Source organism: Neofelis nebulosa, chromosome 3 (genome assembly GCF_028018385.1).
Source record: "Neofelis nebulosa isolate mNeoNeb1 chromosome 3, mNeoNeb1.pri, whole genome shotgun sequence".
Taxonomy (NCBI): domain Eukaryota; kingdom Metazoa; phylum Chordata; class Mammalia; order Carnivora; family Felidae; genus Neofelis; species Neofelis nebulosa.
This window is the reverse complement of record NC_080784.1, coordinates 35,688,861-35,702,791: the sequence shown is the minus strand read 5'-3', so window position 1 is coordinate 35,702,791 and position 13,931 is coordinate 35,688,861. Positions and strand designations below refer to the sequence as shown.

General features: G+C 49.9%; 1 protein-coding gene across 1 annotated transcript in view; it reads right to left on the bottom strand.

The window, feature by feature from the left end:
- The window catches only part of LOXL2 (lysyl oxidase like 2), a 90,438-nt gene that overhangs the window by 54,885 nt on the left and 21,622 nt on the right, over positions 1-13,931 (bottom strand). Inside the window, exons 2-3 of the mRNA XM_058720309.1 lie at positions 7,248-7,671; positions 810-985 (exon numbers count right to left, since the gene is read on the bottom strand). Coding sequence (XP_058576292.1) covers positions 810-985; positions 7,248-7,602 — 531 coding nt within the window. The 5' untranslated portion in view covers positions 7,603-7,671. The remainder of the gene's footprint in view (positions 1-809; positions 986-7,247; positions 7,672-13,931) is intronic.

Below are 13,931 nucleotides of genomic sequence, written 5' to 3'. Positions count from 1 at the left end.
GTGTACATTGATCTGTGTGACCAACAGAATATAGCAGAAATGATGGTATATTGCTCCCAAGATTAGGTTATGAAAGGTTGTAGCTTCCACGTTTTCTCCCTTTCTCTCTTTCCCTTTTGAATCAATCACTCGCTCTGGAGAAGGGCAACCTCCACGTCTTAAGGATACTTAGGCAGCCTATAGAGAGCTTGTGTGCAGAGGATCAGACGGTTACAGCTGACAGCCAGAAAGAAACGAAAGCTGGCCAACAGCTGCCTGAGTCAGCTTGGGAGAGGTCACCCCAGCCCCTGGTGACCTCATGAGAGAATCTGATCAGAGTCAACCAGCTAAGCTACTCACGGATGCCCAACCCTCAGAAACTAAGTGAACTAACAGAGTCTGTTGTTTGAATCTGCAAAATTTGGAGGCGGGGGGTGTAATTTGTTACACGGCAACTGATAACTAGTACATTTTCTCAGGGCAAAGGGCAAGCTCCTGGGAAGAGCACAGAAGGGCTTTCATGTGCACCCTTGGTAGCTTCATTTCCCACTACTGCTGGGCAGTACTGACCTATTTATCCCCAGTTGACGCCTCAGCCCCTCTGTGCCCTTACCCAAGCCATTCTGGAATGTGTCTGGAATGCCCTTTCCCCACTGACGGTATCCCCTTCCCCAGAAGCCCTCTCCTCAACTGCCCTGCACCAAACCAGGCTGGCTTGGGTCCCCTCTTTCGTGCTCACACACTCCTCTTGGAATCAGTAGGCAAGAACGGAGTTTCATGGAAGAAGGAAAGTATTCACGTGAGGGGGTCATCAAGAGCACGAGACTTGCCTCTATGTGGTTGACCAACGAATTGTCAAACTTGAAGCCAGGAATCCTTTTGTCACTGCACACCACACCCACGTCTTCTGTGTGCTTGCAGTCGGTGACACCCCAGCCATTGGAGGAGCAAGCTGAGAGGGTGGCCTCTTTGCCAGTGCAGTAGATATTGTCCAACCAGATGGGCCCTGAAGGAAGCAGAGAAGAGAGAGACCAAGCACTGCGTCAAAGGAGGTTTGAGTCTTTGGGGGCACCAACGCCATACACAGGAAGAGAATTTTTCTCTCATTTTGGCAGTTATTGTGGTCATCCATCAATCTTTAGTATGTTTAATATATTGGGTATAGTTCTAGACCATCTGGATTCCCGTTCCAGAGTGGACAGCTGATGTGATCTGGGGATGTGGTAGACTGAATGTGATATGAACAGAAACCAAATTTGAGCCCAGAAGTCACGTGGCGTGGTAGAAAGAGCAGAGATGTTGGATACTAAGCTGGGTTTAATGCTGGCAGAGCCACTTAGCTATATGGCCTTGGTCAAAGCCCCTCTCGTCAGACACTTCAACTGCAGGGCTGTGTATACAGATTAGAGATAATACATGGTGCATGCCTAGTTTATCATTGGCCCGTAGTTACTCAAGCATGGTAACAATAATGACGATGGTGATTTTAGTGATGCTGACTATGGTACAAGCCAGACTCACCTTCCATCCGCAGCGGAGGCTGAACTCTGACCCCTTGGGGAAAATGTAAGCTATCCTGCAACTGAAGGTTTGGGGTTTTTCCAGCATTTTCATACGTATCACCTCCCCTGACTCTTGGGTGCCTCAAGGCATTAGTATTCCCACTGAACCCAGTGAGGTCCACCCCCTGAACCCAGAACCTTGTCCAGCAAGTGCTCTTCTCACTTCCTGATGTTTCCTAGCCAATGAATCCAAGATGGCCCGGCTAGACCAACCCACAGAGCTGCCTCCTCACGTTCCAGAAGTCAGGCGAACAATCTGCCTGGGGGGCCCTGTGGAATTCTGCTCACCTCCGTGTCTCTACCTGATCTGCACTAAGTAGAGAATTCAGCATGCAAAGTACTAGAGGGTTGGTCACAATGAGACATCACCTCATACCCACTGGAATGGCTACTACCAAAAGGACAGAAAATAGCAAGTGTCAGCAAAGTGGTGGAGAAGCTGGAACCCTCATGCACTAGTGGTTGGCAAAAATTTTACATGGTGTGGCCACTATGGAAAACAGTATGGCGGCTCCTCAAGAAATTAAAAATGGGAGGTACCGTCTTCCAGGTATAGAATGAGTAAGTTGTGGGGATGAAAGGCACAGCAGGGAATACAGTCAATGGTATTGTAATAGCACTATATGGTGACAGGTGGTAGCAGCTACATTCCTGGTGAGCACAGTGTAACGCAGAGACTTTTCCAGTCCCTATGTTGTACACCCCAAAACTAATGGAACATTGTGTGTCGGCTACACTTCAATAAATAAATAAATATTTTAAAAATAAAAATGGGATTGCCATGCGATCCAGCAATCCCCACTTCTGGGTATACACCCAAAAGAGCTGAAGGCAGGGTGTCAAAGAGATAGTTGCACACCCACGTGCAATACAGCATTATTCACAATCGTCAAAAGCTGGAAGCAACTCAAGGGTCCATTGACAAATTGTGGTCTACATACACACTGGGCTATTACTCAGCCTTAAAAAGGAAGGAAATTCTAAGAGAGGCTGCAACATGGATGGACCTTCCATCCATGCTACGTGAAATAAGCCAGTCACAAAATGACAGAAGCTAGATGATTCCACTTAGATGAGGTCCTTAGAGGAGTCAAGTTCATAAAGACAGACAGTAGAATGGAGGTTGCCAGGGGCTGGGAGAGGGGAGAAGGAGGAGCGGTTGTTGAGTAAGGACTGAGTTTCAGTTCTGCAAGTTAAACAAGTGTTCAGGAGATTGGTCGTACAACAATATGAAGGTACTAACACTACTGAGTTGTACACTGAATTGTGATGAAGACGGCCTATTTTTATGTGTATTTTATCACAATTAAAAATAATTTTTTTAAAGTGCTAAAGGGTTTTCAAATAGTGATTTTCGTAAGTACCCCTACAGAATGAAAGGAAACAAAGTCAAATGTCTCCTTTTCCTCATGGCTTCAGGCAGGGCTCTATACTATAATGGAGCCAGATAACCTGGGCTCAAAAGCTCTCTGCCTCGGGCTTGGGCACCACATAACTTGGCCATCTGCTTAACCAAACCTGTTTCCCATTTCTAAAGTGGAAACAAGAATCCCCAACAAACAGGTCACCATGGAGATTTGATGAGATAATGTATGTGCCCAGTACGTGCCCAGCCCCCCTTGCCTTCCTCCTTCCAGTAAATCAGAAAAACAGGGAATCCCGTTGTTTCCACGAGGAAAGGAAAACACAGATAAAAACACTCCCATTATAGAGGCAAGAAAATTGAGGAGAATCTGAGGTTCTTCAAGGTCAGAGAGGATGCGGGGCCAGTCCCTGACTCCGGGGACCTTCTGAAATGTGTTCGCTGTGACGGATGGCTGGTCAGGGCCTGAACCAGAGCACCTCAGACACATTGTGGGGAACAAAAAGCTTATTGAAAACATCTGGGCTGAGGTTTTCCAACTGGTTTCTCAATTTGGCCTTGCTTCCCAGCCGTCGAACTCCACGGAAACATATGCTCCCTAATCAGTTGCTGCTTCAGCAACAAACCAATGTTTGTCTTGCTGAGTATTAGCAACGGAAAAGACCGTCCGTGTTTGAAGTGGGGCCTCTTCTTTGGAAATTCGGTGGCAAAGCTGCTGAAGGGACAGAGATGGTGAAAGGGAGCAGGGCCCTTATTCCATCTGTGATAAGAGAAACCACCCTGGCTAAGGGGATGGGAAGCAGGACAGCGCAAAGCTAAAAGAACCATTGGGAACTGCAGAACAGGTGCTCTAGGACCTACTTTACTTTTTGATAAGGAACATTTGAAATTGGCTCCCTGGGGTGCTAAGGGAACTAACTTCCCTCAAAGAGCTGACCCCAAGAGCTGCTTTCTTTTCTTTTCATTTTTGAGAGAGAGAGAGAGAGAGAGGAGAGAGAGAGAGAGAGAGAGCGCGCGCAGGGGAGGGGCAGAGAAAAGGGGACAGAGGATCTGAAGCGGGCTCTGCGCTGACAGCAGCGAACCCGATGCAGGGCTCGAACTCACAAACTGTGAAATCATGACCTGAGCTGAAAGTCGGACGCTCAGCTAACTGAGCCACCCAGGCATCCCAAAGAGCTACCCTTCACTGTCAATAATCCTACGCTTCACATGTTCTCACCAGTTATTTTTTCGTAGAAAAATTTACACGTAGAAGTGTAAATTTCTAAGATAGTGTCACCAGGCACGATATCCTAATTTGGCCCGATTTGATAGCAGTATGTTTTCTTAACAGTACTTAACAGTATGCTTAATTCCTATCAACTAGACCGTCCTGATCCCCAAGCAGCCAGCCCTGGTTCTGCCTGCCGGGATGAAGGGTGGTTCTGGGCCCAGTTCGGAGCTGTTAGAAAGAGGCCCTTGGATCACAGATGGGGCTCTAACTTTGGGCACAGAAGGCCAGCTGCTCCGGAAACAAAACTTCATTTTACTCTGTCCATTCATTCACTCTAGGACATGCTCCTCCTGATGAAAGGAGAGGAGATGTAGAAACCAATTAACAGACCATTTGGAAGATAGAGATCACAAATGAAACTCTTTGAATGCCAGAGTATTCCCTGCTGCTTTCAGGGCAATTGTTCAAGTTAGAACCTCTGCTCCCCACCCCCCTCCCCACTGTGGTCATCTGCTGGCTTTGTCACTCCAATCTGAACAATGGGGTGGGGGCGGGGGCAGTGGAGCCATCAGATCTGATCTCAGGTTTGGAGACTGAAGTTAAAGGTCACTGTGACACCCAACCAGAGGGTGGGAAATAGAGCAGCTGTCCCCTCCAGAACCCTCTGAAAGGGTCCATGAGTTCCCTGAGCTCAAAGACACTTTAGGGGAAAAGACCTGTTGACAGTCCAGGCTGGGAAACCTGGGAGGGCCTGGATGCTCTCCTGGGGCTTTGTTACTACTGCCTGCACATCAGGAGCAGGTGACAGGGACGGCCTCGTAAGTGCTCAGCCATGGGTTCCCAATTCACCGACAGAACTGACTTGCAGGCTAAACTCCTTCCATGGGAGCACACCCCTGGGCTCTGGTCACATCCTCTGATCTCTATGCCAATGACTGCTTGTCAGCTCTTTTTAGTATTCTTCTAAATCAAAATGAATCAATCAGCTAATATTTACCGAGTGCCTACCATGTACCCAGTGCTGAGAATCCAAAACTGATGCTGAAGATATTCAAAGATCTTTATATTCAGGGGCGCCTGGGTGGCTCAGTCGGTTAAGCGTCCGACTTCGGCTCAGGTCATGATCTCACGGTTTGTGAGTTCGAGCCCCATGTTGGGCTCTGTGCTGACAGCTCGGAGCCTGAAGCCTGCTTTGGATTCTGTGTCTCCCTCTCTTTCTGCCTCTCCCCAGCTTGTGCGCTCTCTCTCTCTCTCTCTCTCTCTCTCTCGATGTAAAAATCAAGTGCCACTTTATGCAGACAACATAATCCCCAAGGCTGGGAGACATGACAGATCACAATTTTTTTTTTTAACATTTGTTTCTCCCTTTCTTTTGGATATTTCTCCTTTCCTGAGCCCTGCTGGTTTCAATATCCACACAGATGACCCTTCCAGGACTCTTTGGCATCTTGTGACTAAAGCTTCTCTCCCCACTGCCTTTCCTCCGCCCTACATCAGCCACTCTCCCACGGTCGCAGCCTAGACCTTGTCATCACCAACAATGGCACCCCTCCCCAATGTCCATTTCAACCCTTCTGCTGTGCTTCCGCATCCCTACCCATCCCCAAAGATGTTTCTAGCACCCTCCTTCTTGTATTGCAGTCTCTACCCTGACCCATTACAGCCTTCCACACAAGTCCCCCAAGTAGTACCGTTCTATTCACCCAGCCCGGGTTCCAGGCACCATGGTTTTAACTGCTCCTTCACACATTCCCTCTGCTCTCTTTAACTCTTTTCCCTTCGTTCCCCTTGGATGGCAAAGTCTGAGCCAGGTTAACCCACCTCCTGGCAACCCCATGCCTACTTCTGGTCAGGTGAACTTGGGATGGGGAAAAAAACCACATCCATCTAATCTGATGACAGGTAAACCTTAAGTCTGGGTAGAAATAAAATAAAGTTGCCACTGAAAAAACCCCACAGCCCTGAAAAGTATTTGTTATAAAAGACCTAGGCTTAAGAGCCTGGGATTGAAAACACAAACCTGACGTTACCTCTGGATTACTCGGCCAGCAGAATACATGGCAATGTACAAGTATGGAGACATGTCCAGAGGTTTGAAAAGAAGACAGCATTTGTCAACTCGTCTTTGCTACTTTAATCTCGGCACCGCTAGGGAACCCGGAGGTAGCTTCAAGAACAGTTTACTCTAAGTGTGGTCTCTTGGTCTGGTTATTTCCACAGAACATACTCAATTGCATGGAGGTAAGATACACATGAGATGGGTTTCCTTTTTCCTGTCATTGCTAGAGTAACAGAAAGCAAGGGTTGAAAGGGATCATCATAATGATCTATTTCCATGACTACCAAACATGGATATATATACAACCACTTGGGAGGCTTCCAAAAGTTAGAGTCCTAGACTCTAGCTGGGACCTTAACTGAGAACATTATGGGTTAGCTCCCCACCTCCGCGGACCCAGCTCAGGGTTCTGGACTCCAACACCTGCTCTCCCTCAAAGCTTTTACCAAAACATCTTTTTTCCCCCCCAAAATATTTTGACTTGATTTTGACAAGGGAAGAAAGGGTAGGCCAACCAAAGTGAAAAACCCAAAGCAACTCTGTTCCTATCACGGACAACCCCAGAACAGCATATTAGTGTTAACAACGGGAATGCTATGTGAGCCGCATGGTGGGGAGAGGCAGGGAACGGGAGCCTATAGGTGGCCTTTGTGAGTAAAAGCAAAACGCACCCCTGCAAGGGGGCGACTGGGAGAAAGGCGCCACCTCCCCTGGCTGATGCGGCCCCCGGGCAGGGCACACAGAGCCCTGGGTACAGCCTGCTATCAGCCCTCACCTAGGGTCACCAACTGGTCTGCTTTGGCCAAGAGGAGGCATTTCCTGGATGGCAGGCTTCATGTGCTAAAACCAGGAAAGTCCAAAGCAGGCTGGTTGGTCACTGTGCCCTTTCCCAGCACCTGTTTGCTCCCACCTTCCCGCACAGACGTAGGAGGCTATCCAGCCGGAGTATCACCAGGAATTCACACTTGACAGCAATTGTAGCCTCCTTTACCAGGTTAACTGTGCAAAAGGGGACCATTCCTGGGCTTTCCAGGGACACCAGCACTCAGTTCCAAAGCATAGAGCCTTTACCTTCCCCTTTGCCGTAGGAGGAGCTGGCGGTCCAGGACTTGGCCTCCACATATCCCAACTCCCGGCAGACGACATGGGCTGCGTGGATGGAGAAGTCGTCATCACACACGGTGCCCCACTGGCCATTGTAGTACACCTCCACCCGCCCCTCGCTGTGCTTCCTTTTCTGGCCTGCCAGGCGTAGCTGGATCTTGGCGACGTCCGAGGGCACCTGAGGCCGGTGGTACTCGGGGGCCGGCTGCTGGAAGTACTCAGGGTAGTGCGGCCAGTTCTCGTATTGCGCCAGGCTCAGGGACAGGAGCAGCGAGAGCACGGCCAGACAGCTGGCAAGGCGCCAGACTCCGCGCCTCTCCATCCCTGTCCTCTGGCCGGAGGACCTGACCGAGGGGGTGCTGGGTGGTGAGGGGCGGCAGGCAGGAGTGTCCTGGAAGACAGGGAGGAATGCAGGTTATAGGGATCTACAGAACGTCCGGCGAGTTCCTTACTCCTTTGCTTAGTATTTGAAGCTCCTGACATTCTGGATCCCGACCCCCTGTCTTCTCCCACCTTACACTTCAGCCGACAGGTCTGTGAATTCTCACCTGTTCTGCTCATCTACCATTCCATATCTTTGAAATGTGTGTGCGTGTGTGCGTGTGTGCGTGTGTGTGTGTGTTTTCAGTAGGGTTCCTGGCAGGAACCAGAGCACATTCAAACTTAATTTGAGCAGTTTTAAAAAAAGACCATCTCAGACACGAGCTCTGAGCAGAGCTCAGAGGAACAAACAAAAGATAACATAGTACTCTGGGCTGGCAATAGAGGCAAGACCCTTCCGGCTCCAGCTTGAGGGGTTGGGGAGGGAGTGACAGGACCAGAGAGCATGGCCAAGCTGAGCGGGTCGCCTGTTTGGAGCTGTGGCTTCAGTGAAGGGTCTTAGAGCCAAACCACAGCAACAGGAGCAGGAAGAATAAATGCCTGACCTCACTCTCTTCTGTCTTCTGCTCTCTTTCCAGTGTCTTCTATTGGGCAAGCTCACCCTGCAGGATGAGGCCAGGCCCCGGGGGGCAGGGGCGGGGGTGCAGTCTGTATGGGTTGGTCTCCTGGGGCAGAGGGGATGGTGGGGAGAGAGGGGAGCAGTAGACAGGGCAATCAGAGGGCATCCAGCACACTCTTCCTCTTTCTCCCCACCTCTGTACAGCTCATTCCCCAGGGCCCAGACCAGTTCCCGCCTCCTTTATGCAACATCCCTACTGAAGCAGCCTCTGTGGCTCTCTCCTTCCAAGGTGGGCTCATTATCTAGACATTCTTCTCAACCTTTCCAGACACTTCCATGTCCCCAGGTAGGTTACAAACTTCTCGAGGGCAGGAATTGTAGCTCATTCTTCTTTGGTTCCTCCATAGTAAACATTACAGGTTCATGGACACGTTTATTGCATGAGAGGGTGATCTGGTTCCAGGGACTGAGCCACTGGTGAGGCATGGCGCTTAAGCGCACTGCATGGGGAGTGGGGGGGGGCCCTGGGTGTGTTCTCCGGGTGTTCCCGTGTGCGATGTCCTCCCTCCTTCGGGACGTTAGCTCAGCTGGACGGAAATGGCCTCTTCCAGGTACAGAGAACACCAGGAGAAACACCAGCATAACATGGGCTGTTCTCTCTGCACACACATCTGAGCCTTCCTATGGCTCTGCTCTCAGGCTCTGGGCCTTCAGACACACCGGCACGCTGCCCACCCACACCTCAGATCTCATTACAGCTCATACTCTGGACTGCAGTCCGGCGAGGCTGCTGAGCAAGGGGGTCAGGAGCAGAGTCTCCTTAAACAGCCCTCACGCAGGGCCTGTCCTTAGCTGAGCTATGGTTTCTGCAAGCAGAAGCCTCAGGCAGCAGTCCTGATGCCAGTGACGTCCTGGTGACAGGTCCGTCCTTTTGCATGGTTTCTCTCCCTGAGGGGTGCTGGGGGGCCGAGTCTAGTCTGCTCTTTGCACAGAGGGGAGGCAGACAGGAGAGGGCTGAGCGGCCCGTGATCAGGTGAGGGAAAACTGGACAGCAGAGGAGCGGGGAGCGCAGACTCTAAAGCCAGATGATTTGCATTTGAATCCTCACTCTGACACCTACCAGCTGTGCAGCCTCGGGCAAATACTTAACTTCTCCGTGCCTCTCTGTGCTTCCTACCTATAAAATGGGGATAATACTATGTAGCTCACAGAAATGTTACAGAGATTGAATGAGTGGCACATACTGTAAGTGCGGCAGGAGCATTTGCTAAATAAAAAATGTAAATTCTCACAATTGTGGTCACCGTAGCCCAGTGGAGCCTACCTCTAAGAATCCTACAGGGAGGGCTATAGCAAGAGATAACCACTTAGATCATGTGTCTCAGTGCTTCCATAATTCAGAGAAAGGAATCACTAGCTTAAAAGGACTGCAGGTATGTTTCACAGGAGAGGAAGTAGTCTTGGAATATGGGGCCCCAGAAGGAAAACCAGGACCAGTATGTGGAAGCCAGAAGTATAATACTTTCTATTTTAATTAGGTACAGAGGGTTAGGCTAATTGTGTTCAGTTCATGGCACGTCACCATCAAGGAAGGACCAGATAACTGCCCAGAGCTGCCCAGGGGGGATGATCTAACTTGGAGAGGCAGCTCCACGTCTGCCGGGAGGGCCAGGCAGTGCCCAGTGCCCCGTAGCGGGTGCGGGGCCACTGTTAGGGAGACAAGCTAGTTCGGGTTACACTGGAGATCCATTCGCTATCATCCTGTGAGTCACAAACAAGGTCGGAAAGTCGCAGGGGTTCCTGCAGTGGCCCCCTTCGGACCACAGCCAGCAACGTGGCTCTGAAGGGAAGCATCCTCTCCTCCTGTGCCCCGGCCACGCTTCGTTCCCATTGTTGCACAATTGCATCCACAAGCTCGACTGAGCCTCGCTACAACCGTGGGGCGTGGCGAGGGAGGCAGGGATTATGATTCTATTACGAGGGAGAAAATCAAGAACCAGGGAGGGCTGAGGACTTTATCGGACTTGCCCCTTCGGGCAGGCAAAGCCAGAACTAGCCACTCCCAAGCTACCAAGACATCAATGATCCACCAGCACATGTAAGAAATGCCCAAATTCTGCCTGCCCCGTAGAAGCCGCACATAGCAGCTACAATCGGCACATAGCTACACTCTTGGCTTCAGTTCCAACTACCCCTCTCTCCCTGCCCTTGCTCCAGACTTTCACATGTCACCTGTCCGATCACAGCAGCCTATACTTGGTTTAAGTTTTACACATCACTGTGTCCCCATCCTCTCTCGCTCCCCTTCCCTCCAAAGAGTGTCTGTCACAGCCCCTTCCATTCTTCAAGGGAACCTTCCCAGATGCCCCTGTGGGGGCCAAGGGCAGGCCACTCCAAGATGGGCCACTTTAGCATGAAGATTATTTTTGAGTTCAAAGCAATCAAAACCTAGCAGATTCAGGAAAAGCTCTTTCCCTCCCCTTTAACTGCCTAAAAAATATTTAGATGGAGAACCTGCTCCAGGAAGAGGGCTGTCACCATAGAGAACTACATTATGATGTGAACCAGGTGTGGTAGACAGGGAGGAACCTAGCAAGGACTTTGTTTGATCAAAGTCCTGTGTGTCCCATTGTTTCTGAGTTGGCCTGAGTGCTCCCCCCACCCCCACCCCCTCCGCCCCACCCCTGCAAACATTGTTTACCAAACATTTACTCTTTATCATCTTCCCGTGAACTGCATTCTTCCCTTTGAAGTCCCAGACCCCTACCCCCTTCCTTTACTTCATGAAGACAAATGTACCTCCTTTTGTCTGTCTTTGGAATTTCCATGTCTGTGTAGATTCCCCATATATATGAAATTAAATTTGATTTTCTCCTGTTAATCTGTCAGGTGCCAATGTGCCAATGTGTCAGGTGCCCAGCTAGAAGGGCCCTAAAGGGCGCAGGAAATTCTTCCTCTAATCAGAATGAATGTGTCCTCTGATTTCCTTTAAAATAGTATTTTGCTTGTGCTTTACACAATTAACCTTCCCAGGGCTAGTTAATTCCTTACAGGTGCGCTTTTCCCAGGCAAACCAACCAATCCAGAGCCACGCCCCCCCCCCCCCCCCCAACTACCACCTTACCCAAATCTCATACGATCTTAGGATCCCATCTGGGGCATTATCCCCCTGCCCTAATCACCCCAGTGCCAGGTACCAGACAACCAGAGACAGCTCCTAATGAGTGAGTTAGGCTCACTCCCAGAGTGAGCCGATATTATTCAATCGGCTGGTCCTCAAGTTGCTTAGCCTGCTTCTTTAGCCTCATCCATTCCTTCCTGGGGCAGTCACAGCCCTCAGTTTCCCCTCACTCCCTCTGCCTTTGACTGACCCTGGTGCTTCTGCATGTGGTCCCCCGTGGTGTGCCTTGCCTCCTGTTTCTAGGAATCAATGAGTATAAACTTCTTCCTTCAAACTACCTGCGTGTCCTAACATACCTGATTCAAATGGGGTAAACCCCATGATTATCCTCAGGAGGAAAATGATGCACAGAGAAGTTTGGCAAGTCACCCAAGGTTGCACTGATGGTAAGATGTGCAAGCCAGGCTCTGAATATGGGCAACAGACTGACCCAGGCTGTGCCCTCCCCCCACCAGGCTTTACTACCTCTAGCAGCCCACCCCAGTCCAGGATTTGCCTGTCTCCCCTACCCCCCACCACCAGACTCCCCCTCACAGGAGAGCTTCAGGTGCCCCTAGATCATCTATTCATGTCTCAGAAAGAAATGAAAAGAATATGTGGCCCTGAAATTTTTAAAAAGAAATCTTACTCTCTAGATGTGTATATCTATAAACTGTTCCACCCAGCTTCTTGGATTCTCCAATCTGTGGGAATGGCCAGCGTTCAACTCCTAAATCTTTCCTAGAAAAGTGCTCCTGAATTTTTTTGCTTCTTCTGTGGGGCCTTCTGCTTCTTACTCTGGGGGATTGTAAAGAATTAGACCCAGATGCTTCTCTCTTCTTTTAGAAATAACTTTTATGCTTTTTTTCTTCCTTATTATAAATGTTATACAAGCTAATGATAAAAATCTGGGTAACGCAAACAAGTAAAAGGAAGAAAATAATTCACAATATCACTGTCAGAGGTAATCATTATCAACATGGGGGTATATACCCCTCCAGCCTTTTTTTCTGTACATACATATATCCTTTCAAAACACGGGGATAATTTTCTACATGCTTATCTGCAAACTGCTTTTCACATTTAACAGTATGTTGCGAATATTATGCCACCTGGACTATTCTTTTACAAGATTGTTTTTATTTTTTTATTTTTTATTTTATTTTATTAAAAAAAAATTTTTTTTTTCAACGTTTTTCATTTATTTTTGGGACAGAGAGAGACAGAGCATGAACGGGGGAGGGGCAGAGAGAGAGGGAGACACAGAATCGGAAACAGGCTCCAGGCTCCGAGCCATCAGCCCAGAGCCTGACGCGGGGCTCGAACTCACAGACCGCGAGATCGTGACCTGGCTGAAGTCGGACGCTTAACCGACTGCGCCACCCAGGCGCCCCCAAGATTGTTTTTATTAATACACGATAAAATTGGATAATCTTATCACAGAATTTTTTACTGCTATAAATACTATTGACATGAATATCCTTGGAGCTAAAACTTTGCACAATCTTGGGATCAATTCCAAAAAGTAAAACCGCTGGGTCAGAGAGCTGGTAAAAAAGTCAATACTTTTGCAAAACTAGAAAACCGTCGCGCAAGACTGTCAATTTACACATCGGCCAGTAGTATGTAGATTTCCCCACAAATTCAAAATTCTAGCTAAGGCCATGTTTTCAAACTTTTCTGTATCTGAGAAGCTGGAAAGGGTATTTTGTTTTAACTAGCGTTTTTGGTACTAGTGAGGTTGAGCCCCCCACTCCTTGCTATTGGCCACCTGCATTCCTTCCTTCCTTCCTTCCTTCCTTCCTTCCTTCCTTCCTTCCTTCCTTCCTTCCTTCCTTCCTTCCTTCCTCCCTCCCTCCCTCCCTCCCTTCCTTTCTTCTTCTCTCCCTCCCTTCTGAAATTATCTCTTCATGCTTTCTCTCCTGAATGTTCCTTCCCATGATTGCTTTGTAAAATCCATTTTTCTCCCTGGCATCCAAACAACCCTCAGGAGGGAAAAACTACCAGGTGGAAACCAACGTCCAAAGCAAAGCTTGGGTGGGTGGAGAGCAAAATGCCCTGTGGTCGCTCCTCGCAGCTGCTTCACTGCCACCCAGTTCAGGCCTCGCCTGCTCTACCCAAGAGCCCTGCACTTGAGCTTGGGTTCAGCCCCTCCTCGGCCTGAGGCCCCGGCTGCCTGGAGCAAGGTGGCCTGCAGGGAATCTGTCCAGGGTGGTCCCACTGTTTCTGAAAAGCTGCGCTGTCCAGAGACGCTGATGACCCGGGGAGACCCGAGCCCCGCCCCCGCAGGGCCAGAAAGGGGGAGGTTCCAGACCCAGCTGCGGGGGGCGGGGCCCGGGGCCCGGGGCGGTTGGTCCTCCCTGGCCATCAGGGACCTGGGGCGCGGAAGTCCTCAGGGAAGCCCCAGGGGGCTCAGGACGCGCGGGCGTTCGGGGGACCAGCGTCCCCGAGGGGGGGGGGGGGCGGGCGCTGACCGGGCGGCCTGGACTTCCCGGCCCCGTTGCCTCCCTCGGGCCTTTTCGGGAACCAGGCCGGGTGAGGACAGATTGGG